Raw genomic sequence first — 24,984 nt, 5'->3', positions numbered from 1 at the left:
ATGAATTTTATTCTTTAGTCCGCAAAAATACCATTGCTAACTGGCAACGCAAGTGGAATGAAGATGAATTGGGCCGGTGGTTTCACTCGATTATCGCTAAGGTTAGCCTCAAACCGTGGTTCAAAAGTCTGGACTTAAGTCGGGACTTTATTCATACCTTCTCCCGACTCATTTCCAATCACTGTTCGTTAGATGCACTACTCTTCCGCTTTAATCTTGCCAGCAGCAATCTCTGCGTTTGTGGCAAAGGTTATCACGACATTGAACACGTTGTTTGGTCGTGCGAGTTGTATTTTGTCACCAGATCGAATTTAGAAAACTCCCTTCGGGCCCGAGGAAGTCAGCCCAATGTTCCGGTGAGAGATGTGTTGGCTCGGTTAGATCTTGATTACATGTCCCAAATATATGTTTTCCTTAAAGCTATCGATCATAGTGTGTGATTGCCCCTACATCCTTATCCCCTCCTTTTCTTCCTTCGCGGTTCGGTTCTCTTCTTACTAACAATAGAATAAGTTGAAATGTAAATACATAGTAGTTATAAGATAGGTTTAAGAGTTGAGTGTGATGAGTGTGAGTGTGAACATTGTCAACATATCCTTATATCCCATCCTATTCCTGATAAAAATATGTCACCCTTCTAAACTCGAGTCTACCGCGAGTGATCGGTTTTCTACCTTATTAACAATAGAATTAAGGAAAATTGTTCATATATATATATAGATATAGTTAATATGTTTAGTTAAGAATTCGGCTCCTTTAAACTTATGTAATTGAGCCTGTAAAAATAAACGAATTAATAAATAGAAAAATTTTTCAAACAATTGATAGATGATCTTTGTTGTCGATGCACTAGCTTTGACAAAGTGAAGTTAGGTAATAAACTGCGAGTTTTTTTTATGCGAAGCCAGAATTTAACGAGAATAAAATATTGAAGATTAAAAAAAGCACTGATCGGTAGCAATCTTCACGATATTTTTGTGGGAATTATATCACTAAAAAAAGCAGAAGCAAATGATTCTGAAGTACTCCATTGCACTTCTGACTGTGCATTCGTGTTGATGAAAAGTTATCTGGATCAGGCCTTCTTGAAAATATTTCCCTCAAATCTCGCTTCTGGTAATCAGCATTCTGGTTGCACAATTGCGTTAAAATTGCTGCTAGCAGACGAGCCGCCTTATGGAAAACGTAATATTTAGATAGCACTAGCTGATCCAGCAAACTTCATCCCGCCAAAATTTGTTTTTTGTTATCAATACCTTCAAACATTCACGTTTTCTTACTAAGCGCAAGTTCATGGGTCCAATCGCAGAACTGTTCATTGATTGATTTTCTATTGGACCCCGTTGAATTTACCTTTTACTATAAAATTCCTAGTATTTCTAACAAAACTCATCATTATAATATCATGCGACTGTTGTGTGAGAGTGTGGCCGTACGAGTCGTGTGGAGTCATGGGATTGCAGCCGTGGAAATTGTATTGGTGTGGGTGTCTTGTTTTCCCTCGCTTTGATTCTTCGGGCGGGTAGAATGGTTTGTTTCTTTTTGTGAATTGTGCAACCATGTTTTCGTGAGGGCTCGGATCCACTGTCTTCATCGCCTTGAGTGCGGTTGCATTGGCAGGCTATTTTGTTTACTTGATGAGGCCGATTTAGGGTGGGGCGATGGCAACTAGCGGTCGCATCAGTGCAGTTGTGTGTAGCTGTTTACTTCTCGTGATTGCATACGATTTGTTCGGCCACATTTTCGCACAGCGATGCATCAAATCTAATCTAAATGGAACCAGTTTGGAACTAATATGAACTTAGTAGCTTTAGTCTATGAAGCGTACCCGTGATATAAAATTGAATATATCGCAGGGTCCATTGGTTTAGAGGAGTTCTCTCGGTTACCTTCTCAGGTTTCCGACATGTAACAGTCCGTCATCGCGACTGGATTAGCGATTGAAAAAAGAACATGTATTTATGAATATATAGTCGGTCCAATCAATTTAACAGGTTTTCCTTCTCATGATACCTAGAGACAATCTCTAACGTGTGTAACATATAAAATATTCGAAAATTTGTTTCGACGAGTGGACAATAGTTCGCGTTAAAATGATCACATCACATACCGCAGTGAATCCTGATTTTTTCTTAACCATTCCCACTATCAATCATCCCTTCCATGATAAACGCTAGGGAACCACGCTATAGAGGCGACCCTTCTGGCCTTCGGGCGGCGAATATAATACTAACATTCCTTCCCTTCCCCTGGTGACTGTAAGGACGTGGCCGGCGTCGTTATTGACCATTTAAAGCTCGAATCACCGAAAATTGCACAACGAGAATGATTTGCTAGTCCCAAGCGTCATTCTGTGTGTTCTTTGTGCAATTTGGTTGGTTCAGGTCAATCACGGAGAGCAACTACGAATTGTACAGTCTACCCAAGCTCAAGCTCAAGCAAAACTCATCATTATAATATCAGATTATTTTCAGACATAATTCTCGTTCAAGATTTTTAAACCACTTGCAAATAACATGTTTTTTTTTCTTTTATCTGTATTATATTGACTTTTATTCGTCACTTTTACTTCCATTTTTGGAAAAATGTCGGGAGTGGGAATTGAACTCGTGACCTGTAGCGTGAGAGGTCACGAGTTCAAAAAAACATTCAATTTTTTTTACTATGAGCAAGTTCATGGGTCCAATCGCAGAAATAACATGTTTGTCCGTTACATGGAATAAATGTTTTATACAGAAAATATAATTGAATAAAGACAGCACTGAATCGGACAATTCCTTCCTCGAGTTCTGCTTTTATCAACACATCCGGCGATCCTTTTTTTTTTTGATAGAAGAAGATATAGGAGTGCGTTTCATCACATTAAAATCCATTTCCAGTTTCGAACAAAAATCTACAAAATGCTACAAAATGGCGGATTATTTACATATTTTCCCAAAACCCCATCAATACGGGTATTGAATGAAAGGGCTTGACCAGTAGAACACAATTATTTATGGAAAATGTAAATCACGCTACAAAATGGCGGACTTTTTTCGGATTTTTTCAGAACCCCATCAATATGTATATCAAATGAAAGGGATTGACTACTAGAACACAGTTATTTATGAAAAATGTAAATCCAAAATGGCGGCCGCTACAAATTAGCGGATTACACATTTTCAGAACCCCATCAATATGTATATCAAATGAAAGGAATAGATTAGTAGAATACAGTTATTTATGAAAACTGTAAATCCAAGATAACGGCCGCCACAAAATGGCGGACTACTCATTTTCTCAGAACCCCATCATTATGTATATCAAATGAAAGGGATTGGTAAGTGGCCGCCATCTTGGATTTGCATTTTTCATAAATAATTGTATTCTATTATTCAAGGCGTCATCTTGTGGTGGTGGCCATTTTGGATTTGAAGTTTTCATAAATAACTTTTACTAGTCAAGCCCTTTCATTTGATACCCATATTGATGAGGTTCTGAGAAAATATGTAATCCGCCATTTTGTAGTGGCTGCATTCTTAGATTTGCATTTTCATAAATAACTGTATTCTACTAGTCAAGCCTTTTCATTTGATACCCATATTGATGGAGTTGTAAAAAATAAATATGGCGCCATTTTGTGGTGGCGGCCATTTTGGATTTGCATTCTTCATAAATAACTGTGTTCTACTAGTCAAGCCCTTTCATTTGATACCCATATTAGCTATTCAATATGGAATTATTATACAAATTATTCAAAATTTCCGAAAATCAAAAATAAAATACTCCGTATAATCGAATCCCGGATAATCGAGTCTCCGGATAATCGAGTCTGACCTGTATTTAAAAAAATATTTCTAATTTGTTGTCTTTTTTTATAGTAAATAGGCTCTTTTAATATGTTTGGCGTATTACGAGGTATGGCTATCAAATAACGAGACTGCGCACCTGGATGGCACCCTAGAGGGGTGGGGAAAAACGAATAGTGCGTTCGGTAGCTTGAAGTGTCTGCTATAAACGTACGTAAACACGTTTTTGTCACTATAGTAGTTTGCGAGCAGCAGTGGTTTGAATGGAACGTGGTTTGTAGTGCGCGTCGGAAATCATGTGTGACGAAAAACATGAACAACAACGCACCAGTCCATAACGGGCTGTCGGTGAAGCAATTTTTAGACTATAAGGGCATTCCAGTGCTCGAACACGCCCCGTACTCGTCAGATCTAGCCCCATGCGACTTTTTTTTCTATTCCCCAAGATCAAATCCGTGTTGAAAGGTACCCGATTTCAGTCCGTAGAAGAGGCGAAGGAAAAAGCGACGCGGCTTTTGAACGCCACCACAAAAGAAGAGTTTCAGCACTGCTTCGAACAATGGAAAAAACGTATGGAAATGTGTGTGAGGAGCCAAGGGGAGTATATTGAAGGGGAGCATATCGTTATACCGTTATTTTCAAAATATAACCCTTTTTCGTAACCAGTCTCGTTATTTAATAGCCATACCTCGTAATATCGATATTTGTGTATCATTGGCTAAAAATAAAATGGAAGAGCAAAAGTTCAAATGAGGAGAGATGATTGATTTGTATAGCTGTATTTTGCAAATAGTTAAATCGTTTTTCAATCGACATAAGATTCCATACTTTTTGGCAATTTTCTCGATGACATTGTCAATGTGAGTGTTGAACTTGAGCCAAGATATTTTGCACATATGAACGAGACGCCATTGCTGATTACTAACAAGAACGCTGATTCACAACAGTTATGTTTCGAAATGCTGATTTACAGCAATAAGCAGCAGAAATGTTGATACATGGTTAATTTATGACATAAGCTAATGCTACATGGTTACTAAGAAGTCTTCACTAACTTCTTAATCAACTGAAATACGAAGTACGACAAGAATGGCACGTGTCTACCGAAAACATGATCCCCAAATTCGTCTCTTCGGTATAATCAACTACCAAAAAATGAAGCTCTTCTGTCTAAATTTGGCGCCATCCTTCATCTATTTGAATTCCTGGTTTGTCTTTCTCGTCGAATAGCGCATATTTTTCTTCAACTCCATCGAAACGGTTACAAACACTCTTCTGTGAAATCTCAATCTCCAAACTCCAAATATAGTAAATAATGTTCTATTGTTCTATTCATTCGCGACAGGCCCCGCCAGCAGTGGTCACCAAAGAGCAGCGCCAGCAGTCCGAAACCATTTTCATGAACTTCCGCAAAACGACATCCCCGTACGTGCTATGTCAGGCAATCCTCGAGAAGTCAGTTGTAGATTTAGTGCTGTTCGAAGCGGCAGACATTCTCAAGAAAGCGGTGGTGGCCGAGTGGAAGTACATTCCCGACCAGGACAAAGCCTCGCTAAGACAGTATCTGCTGAATTATATCATTCAGCGGGACATTCCAGTTTTCATCCGCGACAAGTTGCTCCAGGTGGTGGCAATCATGATCAAGCGGGCGAGTTTAGAGGACCTGGGGCTCGAACGGGGCCAAATTCTCGAGGAGACGAAGAAGATGCTTACGTCCGGCGATATCAAACAGCAGATCCTGAGCTGCAGCATAATATTGGCCATCTTGGAGGAGTACTGTAACATTGTCCGCTCGGATGATACCGGTCTGACGACATACGAGCACTTCCGGGCCAAAAAGCAGTTCGAGGATTCGGATCTGTTGAAAGCATTCATCATGACGCTGCAAGCAATGGAGGAACTTATCAAAAGGTTCGACGCAAGCAACTCAATGCATCTGTATCTCTTCAAACAAATGTTGTTTGTGATGGAGACGATCCTCACGTGGGGATTTTTGCTGCCTAAACTGCAAATTGTGCGCGTTATGCAGCCATCGCTGTCGAAGAAAATCATTGATACGTCCGAGACGGTGACAAAGGCTCTCCATGCGCCTCCCTTACGATTACATGCCCAGTGGAAGAATGTTATTTTTGAGCCGAAGCTACTGGAGATATTCTTCTTCATCTACTGGAAGACTCGGGATAACGAGGAACTGCAACCGAAAGCGCTGATCTGTATCCTGCAGCTGTCCACCCTGAAGGGGCCCATAATCTCCGATAATAAGGAGGAAAGCATGAACTACTTGGTGAACTATTTGACCCACTTTCTTCCGATGCTCTCCACGTGAGTAAAATTATCTTGTTTTCGGTTTTGGAATTGTTCAAGACGTGAAAAGTACTTTTTTTGCCTACAGGTTCGAAATCAAGGAAAAGGAAGCCTATAGTTTCTCTTTGATTCTACGTAAACTATTGCAACTGCTCCCCCGAGCAGAAATTAAGAATCTCCCGAATGATCTCTTCAATGCGTTCATGCAGCAAACTCTAACGATGACTCTGAAGTTTATAGAACTGTCCGCGATGGAAGAAGCGGTATGTGACAAGAATCTTTTCTTTGATATTCGTACTAATAACGTTTTCTTTCTCAGACGGCTTCCGATGAAACGGTATACATCGACGCGTTGAGCAACCTGCTGGAAATTTGGTTGTACATCCTGAATGACAAAGAAAACTATCCGGTGGAAGCGATGGTTCCGTTCATAACTCAAATGTTCGAGAAATACGTCCAGTACCATTTGGCAGCTCCGGATGGAATGCGTGGGGTGGGTCGCGATGCCGATACAATAGATGAGATCACAGAATTTGAGGAATCCGACCGGGAACGATTCAAGGAGCAGCTGATGATCATTGGATATTTTGGACGGGAAATATTGAGCCACTCGTTGCCGCTTCTGTCGAAGCTTTTGGAAGACCGCACTAGAAGCTTGGGAACGCAGTTGCATATGTTGCATTCGACAAAAACAATGAGTGTTGTCTGTTCCAAAACAATGGAAAATTTATTTGAAGATATCCACTGGATACTGCTTGTCGCAGGGCATGTGCTGGCACTGGAATCGGTGGGAGAATCAGCTACGATTCCGGGTGAAGTTCTGCAGTACTGTAGCCAAAATATTGCAAACAATGTGACTGATGTTAACAACAGTTTAAAGCTGCTGGCTTCACCCAATCGAGACATTCAGGAGATTCCCAATGCTGACATTAATGCCGATCCGGTGATTCGACTGATTGCGGCTGGATTCCGGCTGTGCGAGCTGGAGAAAAGTGCCATTGAGGTGCGAATGAATCAATTCATTAGCCCCGAGTTGAGCACAACGGTGGTTTGGTTCTTGCGACGTTGGTCCGATGCATATCTGATGCCACTGAACGAGGATTCTGTGAGTATGATTTTCAAAGAAGCCTTCGGAGCAGGATCGCCCGGATCCGTGTGGGTTATTAATTATCTGTTGAACAAGATATGCCTGAATGCTCAGTATATGCGTGCGGAGCAAACCGTGATTGATGAAACTTGTGAGTTGTTTTTGGTGCTGCTGCGACGGAAGAATCGCTGTCAAGCGATTTTCAATTCGGAGTTTTTCCGATCGATTTGTGATTTGAAGAGTGTGGATTTGCCGGTGTCAATCAAACGAAAGCTTTTGAAAGGATTCGTGATGGTGTCTAGCAGCGTAGAGAGTGACGAGATGCGTGCCGACTATCTGGGAAAAGTGCTGTTGCCTATCGAAGAGAAGTACAAGCTGCTGATTTCACATCAAAACTTCCAGTCTGTGTATCAGAATACAGATGTTAAGATGAAAGTGACGGAAATATTGGAGGAACTGATCGGTTGTGTGCAAGGAGCTTTTTTGAACTCGACGACTATCATATTTTCAAAGATTCAAAGCATATGCAAGGGGCTGCCTACGTTCCTTGATTTATATCATAACTACACGGTAAGTCACTGAAAATTTTTCCCGATCCCCTCCGATTTTATTTCGAAACTTGGTACTAATGATGGAAGCTGTCTAAAATCACAATTTCCATTATCATATGACCAATTTATAAGGCGAATAGTGTGTTAAGTTTTGTCAAACGCTTCTCACATAACTTCCAGGACCCATACACAATAAAGCTTTTATATATTACATATGTAAGGCTTATTCTGGAATACTGTAACATCGTGTGGAACCCGTATATGGTCGTACATGAAGAACGCATTGAGTCAGTCCAGAAACAGTTTCTTCTATTTGCACTTCGTAAACTCAACTGGACCTCATTTCCACTTCCTTCATATGAAGCACGCTGCATGCTCATAAACATCCAAACACTAAAAAACGCCGTGAATTTGCAATGCTTTCTTTTGTACCTAATGACCTAATTTCGCAACGAGTACAGTCAGCTGAATTACTAGAAAAACTAAATTTCTATGTACCTGGGCGTCAACTAAGAACACGAAATTTGTTTCTAACCAAAACATCCAGAACAAATTATGCAAATAACGCCCCTATCAATCGCATGATGCGTATATACAATCAGCACTGCGAAATAATTGACACAACAATGAATAAAAAACAGCTAAAAAGAAACATGTACCGCAAAAATAATATTTAACCTAAGAAAACATTGTAACATTAGTGTATGAGTGTGTAGTCCACATTTGTTTGACGAAATGAATAAATAAATAAATTTAAATTACGATTTATTTTTCAAAAGGACGTATTTAAAATCATTGATCTTTATTTTAAAACATCTTAACTCAAAATCCAGATGTCTGATTGAAATATGATGTTTGAAAAATTAATGAGCTAATTAGGAGAAATAATATCCTAAATGCGTTGCTACAAAATTTAACTCAAACATTGAATTTAATATTAAAGACTTTTATATCCTAAACGGTAAAACGGCACCATTCACTCGAATCACGTACATTCACCCATTGTAACGAATACCCAAATGCAACATTTTCCCGAATGAAGAAGGAAAAAGTCCGACAAATCAGTTTTGTCGAATCTCCTGATAATGAAGAAGACTTGAACAGAGCAATAAAAATAAGCAGTAAAATGAAAAATTTTAATGAGAAAATTTTGAAATGAGAGACGGGAGACTTCGCTGTGTCAACTCCAACACAACTAATAGCCGTTTTCTTTCATTTTCGTATTGTTCTTCGAGGCTTAGAAATTAACAGGGCTTTGGCACATTTTTTTTAGTAAATGATGTAAGTAATTTTAACATATTTTTATATTAAATAATTTGTTGTGATGAAATTCATTTTGAGGTCAATGTAATCGGGTGAAGTCCCCATCTAACCAGAATAAGAAACCGTTGCGGCCGAAAGTCGCCAAGGTGACGCAATCAGAGTCGGCCGCCTACTCGCCGTCGGAAGCGGCTGCCACTTGCAAGCAAAACTGTACTCCACAGATTGCCCGGTTAGTTTGTAACATAGGAGATGGTCCTTTAGTTAGGTCCGACCGAGAGTTTGCGTTAATTTTGGCTTTGAACTATACCAAACATATTTCAATGCAAAAAGTAAATATCTATCGTATATCTTATATTAGGCTGTCAAAAAAATCCTGCGGTATTTTTTTTGAATTTTCATTTGTTCATAAAATTAGTTACAATCATCTGTTTTAAGTCAAATATGCACCGTTTTGTTCGATGACTTGTTCCCAACGAGATGCCAACTTCATAATACCCCTGTTATAGAAGCTCGCTTCCTTATTGGCAAAAAACTCGGATAGCCAATTTTCACAGGCCTCTTTTGTGGCTAACTTTTGACTACCTAGCTCGTTCGCCATGGACAAAAACAGGGGGTAGTCACTTGGTGCAAGGTCCGGACTATACGGCGGATGCAAAAGAACCTCCCATCCGAGCTCCCGGAGCTTCTGGCGCGTCACCAAAGAAGTGTGTGGCCTGGCGTTGTCCTGATGGAAGACAATGCGGCCTCTGTTTATCAAAGATGGCCTCTTCTTCATGAGTGCTACCTTCAAGTGGTCCAGTTGTTGGCAGTACAGGTCCGAATTGAGCGTTTGGCCATAGGGAAGCAGCTCATAATAGATTATTCCTTGACAATCCCACCAAACACACAGCAGAACCTTCCTGATCGTTAATGAGGGCTTGGCCACCGTCTGAGCCGCTTCAGCGGGCTTCGACCACGTTTGCGCTTCACGTTGTCGTAAGTGACCCACTTTTCATCGCCAGTCACCATCCGCTTCAGAAACGGGTCGATTTTGTTGCGATTCAGCAGCGATTCACATGCGTCGATACGGTCAAAGATGTTTTTTTGCGTCAACGTGTGTGGCACCCATACATCGAGCTTCTTTGTGAATCCAAGCTTCTTCAAATGGTTAATAACGGTTTGATGACTTATCCCCAGCTCTTGGCCTTGCTACGGCTGCTACTATGCCGATTTTGTCGCAATTTTCGACGACAGGCCTTCCGGAGCGTGGCGCATCTTCGACGACCTCGAAACCATCGTTGTGCGGTGAAAATAGAAACTGTATCGGGTCCATAAACTGCACAAATTTTATTGGCAGTTTGAGATGCATTTTTGCCTTTGTCATAGTAGTACTGTAAAATATGTCGGATTTCCTCTTTATTTTGCTCCATATTTGCGACACTAGAACTCACGAACGACTTAACCAAACAAAACACTGTCAAGGACTATATTATAACGCGCAAAAATACCTTTCCAACAAGCTATAGTATGACTCGATACAATTAATACAACTAGAACTACGCGCTTACAACGACACCTCGCGGAAATACCGCAGGACTTTTTTGACAGCCTAATTGTTCTTATTTCAATAATCACAGCTGATTTGAATTTATTATCAGAATTATTAACTTTTTTTTTAAATATTTATTTCTGATTTGAGATTATTTACTATTCGGGTAAAAGGTGGTATTCGAGTTACAATGTTTTTTGTAAATGCTCTAGAACGGTAATGCTTAATTTTTTTCAGAGGGCCACAAACATGTGTTAGTCATGGTGTCGCGGACCGCAATAAAACAATAAAGGAGAAAGAGTGGTGTCTTAGGATGGGTTTAGACTAGGGATATATTCATGTGAAGAAATATGATGAGATTTATAGAAATCATCAACCGTTTACACTAGCGTGAACTTCTATAATGAATATATTCATATTTTCGATGAATTTATTCACTTGAAGTAGAACTGCATCCAACTTTAGTGATTTCTTACCAGTGAGAAATTCACAAGCGTTTACATATGCTGAATTTATTCAAGTTATATATATCTCGAATAAGTGTATCATATTTATTCTCACCCGTTTACACTTATTTTCACGTGAATAAATCCATCTATAGCTACAGATCTCCCTAATGTAAACCCGCCATTAGACACGACCAAATTGTCAGCGTTGGATTACGAGTTTCGCGAAGCAATAAAACGCCAATTTGAGCAGATTTTTAGGTTAACATGTACTGTTGATTGCTCGCCGTCTAGAGCTGAAGCAGTAAAGCTCATGAATATTCAAGTAATTTTCTAGTATCTCTTAGCAAAACGACAGAAACCACTGCGGAAAAAAAAATTATCTTCAGTGTTCCGCCGCAGAACGCAGTTTCAATCGCTTTCTTCACATCCGGCTCGAAATGCGCTGTACTTTGACGCCACTTTTACTCCGGAAACAATACTCGAATTCACTAAAATTAATTGATCGATCGGAAAAAATCCCCAATAAGTAATTCTTCAGTCATTCTGCTACGGCTAGATGAAAGTTCTACCAGAAACTCAATGCATCCCGAAAAGGCTTCGTGCCGCGAGCAGAAATGTGTAGGAATAAGGATGGGAATATACTGACGAACGAACGTGATGTGACCGAAAGGTGGAAGCAGCACTTCGATGAACACCTGAATGGCGTACAGGCAGAGGACCAAAATGACGATGGAAGCGATTACGTTGGTGCAGTAAATAATGAAGATGTACCACCCCCAACGATAGGTGAAGTAAGGAATGCTATTAAACAGTTGAAGACAACAAATCAACTGGCAAAGATGGCATCGGAGCGGAACTTATCAAGATGGGCCCGGAAAAATTGGTTAGTTATCTGCATCGGCTGATTATTACAATTTGGGAAACAGAACAACTACCGCAGGAGTGGAAAGATGGGGTTATTTGCCCTATCTTCAAGAAAGGGGACAAACTAGACTGTGAAAACTTTCGTTCAATCACCGTCCTGAATGCCGCCTACAAAGTGCCTTCCCAAATCATCTTCCGTCGTCTATCGCCACTGACAAACAGATTCGTGGGAGGTTATCAGGCCGGCTTCATCGTAGGTCGGTCTACTACTGACCAAATCTTCACCTTGCGGCAGATTCTCCAGAAATGCCGTGAGTACAGAGTCCCGATGCACCATCTATTCATCGACTTTAAAGCCGCATATGATTCAATAACATGAAAAGAGGTATGGAGAATCATGGACGAAAACGGCTTCCTCGTGAAGCTGACTAGACTGATTAAGGCTACGATGGATGGAATACAGTGCTGTGTGCGAATTTCGGGTGGATTATTTGATCCATTTGAGTCCCGCAGGTGGCTTCGACAAGGTGATGGCCTCTCTTACCTACTGTTCAACATCGCGCTAGAGACGATTACGATTACGTAATACGATTTTCAATAGATCCAGTCAATTCATCTGCTTCGCTGATGACGTAGACATTGTCGGCAAAACATTTGAGACGGTAGCTGAACATTACACCAGACTTAAGCACGAAGCAGAGAGAATTGGACTGAAAATCAATGCGTCTAAAACCAAATGCATGCTGGCTTTCGGATCCGAGCACGACAGGACCCGATTAGGTAGTAGTGTAATGATCGACGGCGATGAGTTCGAGGTAGTGGATCATTAATGGGAGTCGTACTTACTATAGTCTCCACAAACACTTAAGGTCAAACAGACTTAGCAGTCGTGCGAAATGTTCCCTGTAAAAAACGCTCATAAGACCAGTTGTCCTCTACGGGCACGAGACGTGGACAATACTCGAAGAGGACCTGCGAGCACTCAGAGTCTTCGAACGGCGAGTGTTAAGAACCATCTTCGGCGATGTACAGAAGGACGGCGTATGGAGGCGAAGGATGAACCACGAGCTCACGCGACTCACGGCAAACCTAGTATTCAGAAAGTGATCAAAGCTGGAAGGATACGCTGGGCAGGACATGTTGCAAGAATGTCGGACAACTCCTGCAAAATCCTGCAAAAATGGTGAGGAGCACAACGAGCAAGGTGGTTAGACCAAGTGGAGCATGACATGGTGAGCACGGGGTACCCGCGGAATTGGAGGGAGATAGCCACGAACCGAGTTAATTGGAGAAAAATTGTAAACACGTTAAGCCAAAATAAATAAATATATGGCAGCGGCAGCGAGGCTTTCCAAATGATCTTTGTCAAGGCCGAATGTTCAGTTAGTTTTTCTTAATTGGTCTTTTTTTAAAACAGGAAGAAACCAAAAAGGGAAAAAATAGGAAGAGGAATCACTGAGTAATTCTGAGAGTCTGAGGAAGCCTCTACAATTCAGAGCAACATCATCATTACACTAACATATCATCATTCATTACACTTACATATTTGTTCCGTTATCTACGAGGGCGGTCTGATAAGTACTTAGCCTCATATGTTGATAAACGCAAAACCCTATGAAGGAATGGTCCGATTTGAGTCGTTTTTATTTTGTTGTATTCATCTCTTCCTGTAGATCAACATAGTGGTGAGAAAAATCGGAAAATCTTCGGAAAACTGTAAAGAAACGTCGGAAAATTGGATTTCCATATGTTCTACAATGACATCGATGTTAACCTAATTGGATTTCGCGTTTGCGGAATCAAGTTTCGTGTTCCGGTGGTGTGAAGTGAAAATGATAATAAATTCAGGTAGAATAACGCGCTTTGAAAATGGAATAATGAATGAAAATTTATGTTCTTGCATCAAACATGTATTCCCTGTAACGGAGAAACATGTTATTTGCAAGTGAATCAAGAATCTTGAGGGAAAGTTGTTTCTGAAGATAAATTTGAATAATGATTAGTTTTGGTAGAAGTAATAAAAAATTTGTAGTAAAAAGAAATTGTAAAGGGCCAATTAGAAGATCAATCAATGGAGAGTTCTGAGATCGAACCCACGAACGTTCTCTTAGTGAGAAAACGTGAATGTTCCAAAAAAATCATCAAACAAATAATTTTGAGCTGGACGAAGTTCGCCGGGTCAGCTGGCTAAATATAAAAATACCTTCTAATTAAATATAGCGGTAAATAGTACTTTCAGGTGAATGTTGCATTCAGGTAAATGTCGCATTCGGGAAAATGTTCATTCGGATAGATATTCCATTCGGGTGATTGGAATTCGAGTGAATTTCCTCCTGGTAGCTGTCGTTTGGGTAATTTCTATGACTATGTCTTTCGTTTTTATACTAGGGTGTTAGGTCAAAGTTTCGAAAACGAGAGCGTTACGCCGGAACAACAAGATTTTGAACGTCCTACTAACCTCCTAAAAAATTGAACGAAATGGTATGATAATCACTTTATTCGAAAGATGAGATGTCTACACGTTTTATGTTTGTTAATTATTGATCCAAAAACTTATTTCCATAGCTTAACCCTTTCAGGACTATAAGATGCCCAAGACCAAATATGCCAATACAACACAATATTTTAGCTATTGTGAGTGTAAAGTAAGAGAATATCACCACAAAATCATAGCAGGGTGTATAGGTTTCCTATAATTTCATCGGAAATATTTTTACTTATGGACCATGAATGTAAATAAATGAAGATTTAGGTTTATTATATCGGTATTTTCTTCATTGCTTTGTATATCAGAAAACATAATAAAAATTATCAGAAAAGTGAAATAAATAGTTAGTTATGGTATTCTACGAAAAAAATTCGTTTACTTGTGAAGCACAAGTGGACATTCCACAAAACACATTTATTATGTGGTCTTTGTTAAGTCATACCGGACCATGTTTGACAGTTCTTTTTGACGTAGGACTACGTCTTACATTAAGGGTGTCAAATCAGAAAACAGGTCACGTTTTTATGAAATAAAGTTAACGTTAATAACTATTTTTACTGCGAACGGATTTTAACGGTGTGCATACCAATTGAATCGGAAATTTTCTTAGATTTGTTTATACATTACAATCCTATAGTCTGTATATGGTTTAAATTGATGAAAATTGGAAACATTCCCATTTCCTCATACATTTGTTCTGTCCTGTTGTGTACTTTCACGAACAGAGCTGTCAATAACGGGGGATGGCGAAAAGAAAATATTTGCGAAGTAAACTCCACTCTTGCATATTAAGTAAGCTGTCGGTAGCGTATAAGTATTGATTCTCCTCTTAGGAAAATTCTCAGAATCTTTCTGTGCCAGAGACAACAAAAGTCGCTTATTCTGCGGGTTTTGTGTTTAATGTTTCCCCTCGAGCTACTAGCTTTGTTCACGGTTTTGACCGAGAGTAGAGAAACGATTTTTCATAAACATTCATTCTCGCGATGTTTCATTTTTATCGCTGCAACTATCGCTGTGCATTGTTAGACGCGTGTTTGATGCTCGTTGAATGGCGATGCATGGAAGATGCCTCTCGTTAAATATTCAGTGCAATGCGTGCGTTGATTTAAAGAAACAAATTGCGACATATGACCAATTAGTGTATTGTTCTCGCAAAAAAGAATCGTTACTTCTCGAAATGATTCTACAAAACCACGCAAGTCATTAAACTTTCTCAGGGTCCTCGGAACTTTTTACTAAAGAGTTATTTATGAAATTTCGACGTATTCGCAAATAATATCCGAAATGATAAACCAACAAATTTCGAAAAAAAGATTGCGCAGTCCTTCGTCCTAAGCGGTCGTGTCTCGGATACAACTCCTCGATTTTTTTTGGTTTAAAAACACATTTGCTGCCGTAGACATACGTTTTATTTTGACATTTAGTAAAAAATATCGATTCAATAATAATTGAACAATCGGTAACGATTTTTGTAGAACGGAAAAATATTCCCCTTGGTCAAGAGACGAATGAACTCTCAGAGTTTAAAGTCTCTCTAATTCAATACCTTCCTTCCTTCCCCTTGGTCGTGAAAGGGTTAACAATTGTTTTGAAAACAGGCTATTGAAATCACACAAATCTCTTTATAAGCTGGGGCCCAATCGGAAATCTATTTAGTTATAATAGGGCTCCTGCTACACATACATGCAGAGCATGTGTTGGGCACACATCGCTTGTTTACACTCGTAGTTTCTATGCAGCAGAAGCGGATTCATTATCAATCGGCGTTCTTGTAGATGATTTAAATATAGTTGCGGTCTTTCTGCTATTGCGAAATATTTCATAGAACTAACATGCACTTTGTAAAACAGTTAGGCAAGCTATCTCATGAATAAGTGTTTTTGTGTGACGTATATTTTTCAATTTACTAGCACCTATTTCGCGATAGTAATTGAGCAATTTTCCCACTAGATTTGAATCGAAAAATTGACAGGAAAGGATTATCAACATTTTCGGGCCTAGATTCTAGTAACAAGGCGATACATGTAAGTTGTGAGTACTTTTTTTCTCTCTTGTATTTTTGATGAGTGGAATATGTGTTCCCGGTGCTTCTTCTCAGGACCACCAACAAGTTCAAAAGAGCTGAATTTCATGTTTATCCCTGTATTGAATATTCATACTCATTCATTCACATACTAACAAGAAAAACTTTCAGCGTTCTTCTAAAATATTCATTTATTGATTGAGAATTACGGACGAATGACCTTCAGGCTAAAGTCCCTCAAAAACAAGAACATAACATAAGAGAGAATTTATTCAGATGCAACTTCAAACAAATGATTACCATTCTAGCGGTAGTCCTACGTCCACCTTGCGGTTATATCACAGATAAGATATAAAAGTTTTTCTTCTCCCGACTCATGTCCAATTACTGTTCGTCAGATGCGCTACTCTTTCGTATTAATCTTGCCGACAACAATCTTTGTGTTTGTGGCCAAGGTTACCACGACATCGAGCACGTTGTTTGGTCGTGCGAGCTGTATCTTGTCGCCAGATCGAATTTAGAAGACACCCTTCGGACCCGAGGAAGGCAGCCCATGGTGCCGGTGAGAGACGTGTTGGTTCGGTTAGACCTTGATTACATGTCCCAAATATATGTATTCCTTAAAGCTATCGATCTTCGTGTGTGATTGTCCTTATACCCTTAGTTTTTCCTTTTCCTTTTCCTTTGTGAGAGATCGGATCCCTTCTTAAGAATAAGATTATATGTAAATACATATTAGATATAAGATAGGTTTCAGAATTGAGTGTGATGAGTGTGATTGCGAGTGTGAGTTTGATCATTGTCAACATATCCTCATATCCCCTCCTTTTGCTGAAGAAAATATGTCACCCTTCTAAACTCGAGTCGACCGCGAGTAATCGGTTTCCTATATTATTAACATTAGAATTAAGGAAAAATGTTTATATACTAGTAACAATACAGTAAGGAATTCGGTTCCTTTAAACCTATGTAACTGAGCCTGTAAAAATAAACGATATAAATAAAAAAATATATATAAAAGTTTTTAATATTAAATTCAATTTTTGAGTAAGATGTTCTAAATGTGCATTTAAAATGTTATTCCTTTTTTCTAAATAGTTCAATAGTTGAAAATAGATTTTCAACTTTGTCAAACACCATATAATCAGACAGATGAATTTTGAGTTACGATTTTTGAATGAAATTCTTCTTTTTCTTTTCTTTGTTTACGGAGACTTTGAATCATACGATTCATTCATTGAAAAGAAGATCAATGATTTTGAATACCTCCTTTTAAAAATATATGATGATGAAAATAGCGATCTTGGGTAGCTTCCATCATTTGTACCAGGTTTTAACAAAATCGAAGAGAGTTCCCATCAAAATTTGCCGTTTTCGGCTGAAAATTCTAACCATTATTCATTATTTTTGTAGACGATAGTGGAACTCATACTGGAGCTTGTATGCGAGATAGTGTACAATATCGGCAACGCCTCGACGGAGAAGGCAATCCGTACGGCCGTATACGAATGCTGCTTTTCGGTGATTCGAATATTTGTCAAAAACAATTCCGACCGAGTGTCGTTGGAAAAAGCAAACACCGAGAGTGACCCGCAAGACTTGATTCTGATACTTAAACTTATGAACCATCTGACATCGAAATCGCTGTTCGGGGAAGATCTGGCTGGTTCGGACGATAGCAACGCACAGTCGACGGAGATTTGTATTTTTGGCCTAACCCACATCGTGCCGCTGATCACGATCGATCTAATCAAATATCCGGACCTCTGCCTGCAGTATTACAGCACAATCACTTCGTTTATCGAGGAAAAGTCCCACACTGTAAGTTGAAGTAACATTACCCGAGAGAAATGATACTTATAACCTTGATCTCAAATTCTCAGCTTCCCAGTCTGCATCCGGATTTGCTGAAACAACTGCTCGGCTCTGTAGAGCTCGGGCTAAGTTCGTTCACCGCCGAAGTGGAGTCCAAGTGTCTAGAGTTCCTGGAGGTCTACGCGAATGCGGTGTATTTCAATCAAGATCCCCAGGCACCCATGGCGCAACTGTTGATTCCATTCCTCAAACTAATGCTAGATATGATCTTCGGCCAGAAGATCGACTACAACAACACGATGGACTGGTACCGGACGGTTTTTGTGGTGATATGTTGTTTCCCGGAGCACTTCAAAGAGTTGCTCCACAATTTCCTCGGCGAGCAGTTCGAATCGGAGGCCGGCATGGGTAAGGACCTGGTGGCTAGCAGCATGGGACTGGTGAACAATCTGGAATTCGTTAACAATCGCATGGCGAAGTCAAAGTTTATCGAACGGTTCGATAAGTTCGTTACGCTAGTTAGCACGATGTACAAAAAGTAAGTTTAGTTCGAACGCGAATGTAAGAACGTTGTTTTAGATGTTTATTTGCGCAGATATGGAATCGGTGGCTTTCGTGTTTGGTTTCGTTCTATTTTTAGGCAGAAGTTTCGATTTGATTTTTTTTTAATTTTTAAATGAGGTAATTTGCGGTGTAGAAATTAAATTGTGATCTTTCGTTATTTTCACACTCCGATCGGTAGCCTTCGGTCTCTATAGAATGGTCAGCATATGTACATTTTAGTTGCAAAATTTGAATTTTATTCAAAAGAACCTATTTATAATGAGGAACTTTTTCACGTTTCACTACACGTCTATTTTTACTATTTTGAAAGCTTGTGTTGAAAGTGTTGTACATTTTCTGGGATTAGTGAGGTGTAATTCGAAAACCAGTGAAACTGTTACTAGTGAACATTACCGACTCTACACTTCTTGACGCCTAAAGTCAGAATACGATTAGCATACGGTTCAATTCACTGAGGAGGCTTCCGAAGAAGCTTTCTGGAAATCTTACATGCCTAGAACCCTCACAAGAGGCACATCGTCAGCGTCTTGTAGCTGCTTCGGGAGACATCACATCTGCTTGAGAATTTTCATTTTTTAAGCCTTCTTTGTCTTCCGAGAATCCACAATACTTTTAAAATCTAGAAAAAGTAAACAAACACTAGCGCAGGATCGATAAGTTCGAAAGAGGAGGCTCTGATTGTGTGCAATTTCTTTCGGAATTTAGATCTGAAAAGAACTAAAATACACGATGGGAGCGAATCTTTGAAACATATATTGTTCTTTATTTCATGGTGCGACAGAAAAATGAACACTTTTTTTACTGATTTGACTGTGCTCCTTCTTCCTCGTGGTTGGTGGTATTAACTGCTTTACGGTCGGAAAATAATTCATTATCTGCAAGGTTCGGATCTTGTTTTAAGGAACTTTAACCCGTAGGAACTCTGTCATGCACTGTCAATTTTGTTCCTACTCAGGTATTGAGCATTTCCGGCCAGAAGGTATTGTGTCGGTGGCATTTACATTTCCACGCTTTTGCAATATGTCTTTTCTTCTTTTTCTGTTCCCAACGAAGCGACGGTTGACAGTGCCAAATCGCGTAATTTCAAGAAAATCGAAAATTTCAAGAATCCGCGTAATTTCAAGAGAATCGCGTAAAACAAAATCGCGCAAAATAGAATCACATAAAAAGTCGCGTCAAAAAGAATCCAGTGTCCTTTGCTTCACACTTGCAAAACGTTTATTGGCTGATAACTGGTTGAATTCAGCACACCAATGTCTAGTGGATTTTCTCGCAGAAATCACATTTAAAATTCATGACGTTTCATTTATTTATTTATTTCGGCTTAACGTATTAAACTACACAGCCTGATTCACAATGTTTCCCCAATTTTCTCGGTTCATGGCTATCTCTGTCCAATTCCGCGGTTGGTTTAATCACCTTTCTCGCTGCGCTTCTCGTCGTCTCGTACCAGTCGGATTCCCGACCATTCTTGTCCGACATTTTTGTAACATGTTCTGCCCTGCGTTTCCTTCCAGTTTTGAACACTTTCTAGACACTGGGTTCACCGGTGAGTTGCGTGAGCTCGTGGTTCATCCTTCGGCTCCATAAGCCGTCCTTCTGCACACCGACGAAGATGGATCTTAACATACGTCGTTTAAAGACTGCAAGTGTTCGCAGGTACTCTTCGAGTTATGTCCACGTCTCGTGCCCTTAGAGGACAATCGGGCATTTTGTATAGGGAATATTCCGCTCGATTACTAAGTCGGTTTGTTTCAAGTGTTTGTGGCGACCATAGTATGATGTGTCTCTGCATCTCGCGGTTGGTTTTGGTGTCATACACTACAAGATAGGTAAATTAAACCACTACCTCGAACTCATCGCCGTCGATCACTATGCTACTACCTAACCGGGCCTTGTCATGCTCGAATCAGGAAGCGGATTAATTTTAGACGCATTGATTCCGACTTTCTCTGCTTCGTGTTTAAGTCTGGTGTAATGTTCGGCTACCGTCTCAAATGTTCTGCCGACAATGTTTCATCAGCGAAGCAAATGAATTGACTGGATTTATTGAAAATCGTACCACACAGTTAAACGCCGCTCGTCTCAGAACACCCTCTAGCACAATGTTGAACATCAAGAGAGGCCATCACCTTGGCGACGCCTTTTGCGGGATAGGAATAAATCAGATAATCCACATGATATTCGCACACAGTACTGTATTCTATCCATTGTAGCCTCAACCAATCTTGTCAGCTTCACAGGGAAGACGTTTTTGTCCATGATTCTCCATAGCTCTTTTCGTGTTATTGAATCATATCCGGCTTCAAAATCGATGGTGCGTTGGGACTCTGTACTCGCGGCATTTCTGCAGGATCTACCGCAAGGAGGATATTTGGTCAACGGTAGACCGACCTTCGATGAAGCCGGCCTGATAACCTCCCACGAATCTGTTTGTAAGTGCCGATGCCGCAAGGAGGATATTTGGTCAACGGTACCGACCTTCGATGAAGCCGGCCTGATAACCTCCCACGAATCTGTTTGTAAGTGCCGATAGACGACGGGAGATGATTTGGGAAAGCACTTTGTAGGCGACAATCAGGACGGTGAATGATCCCCCTAGTTGTAAGCGTTGCGTTTGCCAGTATGGTGGCTTCGGGTTAGATTCCCATTTGGGTCAGAAATTCTATCGTCAAAGGTTGTTTTTTTGACTTGTTACCATGAATCAGAACTGTCTAGGGTGTGGTGGGATGAGCAATTCGCATTGCCAGTCTCCAATCGATACCACTCTAAGCGAATTGATGCCGCTATAAACGTTTTTGCCCAGTTCTGGTGGTACTTGGGACGTAAAACAGCAATATCACGATGGTCCTCCTGCGAGATAGTTAGATTGGTCGAAGGCCTTGCAAGCCGCACCACAAACCAATAAGTAGCGAACGATACACAAGAAAGAATTTCAAACATTGCGAATCAGAATCAGCCATGTTGTGGAGACGTTAAGCCAAAATAAATAAAATAAAAACAAAATAAAAGTACTATCGATGTGGAGGGTGATTATTCCGCGCTTTTTTGGATCGTTCTGCTGTTGTAACACCATTAGCGAATTTTCGATATGCCCATAAATTCATCGAAATGTATCAATAGTGACAAGATTGCTTATGGACAAATGTTTCTGATGCCATCAATCTTACACGACTCTCGAAATTTTCTGTGAAGACAGTGATGGGGAAATTCGGGAATTGATTTTATATTTTCACGAAAGATATTTTTGACATCAAAAACTATTTTTGTTAGTGTCGCATACGACGGTACCGTTTAGTGTCTGAGTTGAACGAGAGATAGTAACATGAGGAAAATATGCAAGTGATTAGGTTATCTATTATTTCGTGGCCAAAGACGCATTTTTGTATAGTGTTCCGAGAAACATTGTACTGAATATGCGATGTTGAAGGTATGCTGGAAAAATCTATAGATATCGAAGGATTATCGGGTGTACGATACGAACGAAACAAGTTCTTCATTCTGACGATTGATTCTTTTTTCTTTATTAATAAATTCCGTGATGAAGTCGAAATAACGAAATATGTAACTTCCAATAATTTGTATCAATCGGGCAAAATATTACACCGTAAATTCTTTTGCCTGTTTTTTTGTTTCTTTTACACAGATGAGATATGTTTGCGAACGAAAACCTTTTGCCTTGTGATTTTGTGTTATATAGATTGCGTTAACAAAGAAAAAAGATGAAAGTATGGACAAAATTAAGGAGAAAAGCGACGGAAATGGTGACACCAAATTTGAACGATTCTTAAATTAAGAAATATAAGACGATGCGTACGTTTTTAAGTTCCACTAAAGGCTGTTTAATGTCGTTTGTATGTAGGGTTTAATATTTTTCTAATACGTTTTCGCCTCTTTAAGTGTGCTTACATACCTTACTGTCAATTTCCTTCGAATCTGTACTTATAAAGTCAAATGTAATGTGGAGAGGTTGCGAGCGAGTGTCTACTGTGAGTAGAAGCGTGTAATTTTTAGATAGGGTTATCAATTAGGGCAGGCAGGTTACGTTTCCGGCAACACTTGACGGAGTTTTTTTCTCTCTCTTTATTCAAAGTAATAGTTATGCGTTCAATCTTTCACTCTATATGATAAATAATCTCTTAGATTCGTCTCAGCTCGTTTTTGAGTGGGGATAACTATACGAACAATCAAAAATATATCGTAATTTCCATTTCCACTCTGATGAGAAAAAATAGTCATACACAAGCGAAAATTTGCCATATTATAAAATATGAGTACTCAATCGAAAAATTCCATGGCCTTGCGTGTACTGATAGATTCGAAATAACTTGTTTTCGAGCGCGATTTGTTACGTTTTGAAGTTTCTCTAGAATTTAAACACTCTATCTAGTTCAGTAAATCCCCACGTAGGAATTTTATGTTTCGGCTCTTCCGTAAAAAAATCATTTATACCAGAAGCTATCGCAGGACACGAGCAACTGAAACGTACATTCTCAAAACTAAGTGAAAGTAAGTCTAATACAAACGAATGAAATAATGTAATGTTTTGAAATCGATTTTTACATGCACTTTTTGCATCAATTTTATTATAGTATCAAAGCAAGACAGGGGAATAGTATCAGAGTATCAGTGCAAGACAGGAAAATCACGCAGCGAGTATATTTATACAGAAGTAATTAAGCGCCATTTTTTTCGAAGCATGTAATTTGCATCGTATGCGTATTTGAAACCGGTAACATACAAAGACGAGTTGTTTTCTGTATGAATTTTGGAATTTGAGAAAACTTTTTCGGTTCGTTCGTTTCCGACTAGCAGTTGAAGAGAACATAAACTGAAAACATATATTTATAGCGAGAATGTTGCTGTTTATAGAGTACATTTTTAATTTATCGGCCATTTGTTTGTTTATAAATTTATTACATTTACACTCGTAGGTAAGCATTACGTAATATTTTCTTTAAGTTATTATTTCATCTTCCCAGGTAAACTGATGATATTGAATCATACATAAACAAAACAATATACGTCATCAATCTCTGTTATTCCTGTAAATATTCGCGATAAAACAAGAACAGATCATGCAATAAATGTTAAGTTAATTCATATATTTGTCAGCTAAAGAGCAGTATCCCAACATAAACTAAATCCAACTGGGAGTGCAAATCGTTAATAATCATTCTGTAAGGCCACCTGTTTGTTACTAATAGAGCGAACAAGAATATGCTACCCTAGTTTTCTGGAACACAAAATCAAACAATTTTCCACACTCTTACACAATCAAAACTCTCTTTCATAGCATAGTGTAGGATCTAAAAAGGTCTTGGCGGCATGTTGAAGAAGCACTCTCTCCCACACACCCACACACACTCATTTGGTGCGAGAACGAAAGCAATTATTTGTGGCATAGTGTCAAAAATCGAGCATGTCCTAATAGTTGAAACATTTTGTGAACATGTACTAACAAATGAAAAATGCTACCCAAGACAACAGGCACTTCGTGGCGCTGCTGCGAGCAATCCGTTGGACCGATCGACAAACCCCGCGCTGTGAGAGGAACACAGTTTGTGAATCGATATCTACTTTCTAAAAGTACAAAATAACTATTAATATTGGAACAGGTTAGAGAAGAGTCCTCCCGAAAAGAGGGAGAGAGAGCCAGAAGATATTAGCTAAGCAATTTTAAAATTATCTTTCCGTAAAGTGATACTGCAGTTGCGAGAAAATAAATGAGAATTGGAGAGACCATTGGGTACGTTGAGCGCGTTGCGCTTCAGGAATATACACTGTCGTTGTTCTATATTTGTCGCATGTTTCTGCTAAAACAGTCCGAACGAAGGATCCGACTCCTTTCTCCCGGCTTATGTCCAATTACTATTTATAAGAAGCGTTGCCTTTGCATATAAACCTTGCATGCACCAATGTACCGTGGTGGCCAAAATTTTCAAGACATCGAGAAAATTGCTTGGTCTTGCGAGGTACATCATGTCGTCAGATTGAATTTAGAAAACTTCCTTCGAACCCGCTATGAAACAACTTAATGTACCGGTAAAAGAGATGTATTGTCCAGATTGCATTTTGTTTACATACTTCAAAACCATGTTTTCCTATCGAATCACGCACGAAGATCCAATCGATCTTAGAGTGTAATTGTGAACATCGGCTTAATCCTTTTATGTCTTTCATTCCCAAAGAAAATGTATCTACCTTCTATCCTCGAGCTGTCTGCGAGTAAAGAGTTTTCCATTTTATTTCATTTTATT

General features: G+C 39.4%; 1 protein-coding gene across 3 annotated transcripts in view; it reads left to right on the top strand.

The window, feature by feature from the left end:
* The window catches only part of LOC129768266 (exportin-4-like), a 48,721-nt gene that overhangs the window by 22,804 nt on the left and 933 nt on the right, over positions 1-24,984 (top strand). The window contains exons 2-7 of one of the 3 annotated variants that reach the window (XM_055769789.1): positions 5,134-6,110; positions 6,181-6,355; positions 6,412-7,749; positions 17,759-18,166; positions 18,229-18,698; positions 22,371-24,501. In XM_055769789.1, coding sequence (XP_055625764.1) covers positions 5,134-6,110; positions 6,181-6,355; positions 6,412-7,749; positions 17,759-18,166; positions 18,229-18,698; positions 22,371-22,374 — 3,372 coding nt within the window. In that variant the 3' untranslated portion in view covers positions 22,375-24,501. Of the gene's footprint in view, positions 1-5,133; positions 6,111-6,180; positions 6,356-6,411; positions 7,750-17,758; positions 18,167-18,228; positions 24,502-24,984 lie in introns of those variants that run through there. The other 2 variants (XM_055769787.1, XM_055769788.1) reach the window with 2 other exon arrangements.

The sequence above is a fragment of the Toxorhynchites rutilus genome, chromosome 2 (assembly GCF_029784135.1).
Source record: "Toxorhynchites rutilus septentrionalis strain SRP chromosome 2, ASM2978413v1, whole genome shotgun sequence".
NCBI lineage: Eukaryota > Metazoa > Arthropoda > Insecta > Diptera > Culicidae > Toxorhynchites > Toxorhynchites rutilus.
This window is presented reverse-complemented; position numbering and strand designations above follow the sequence as displayed.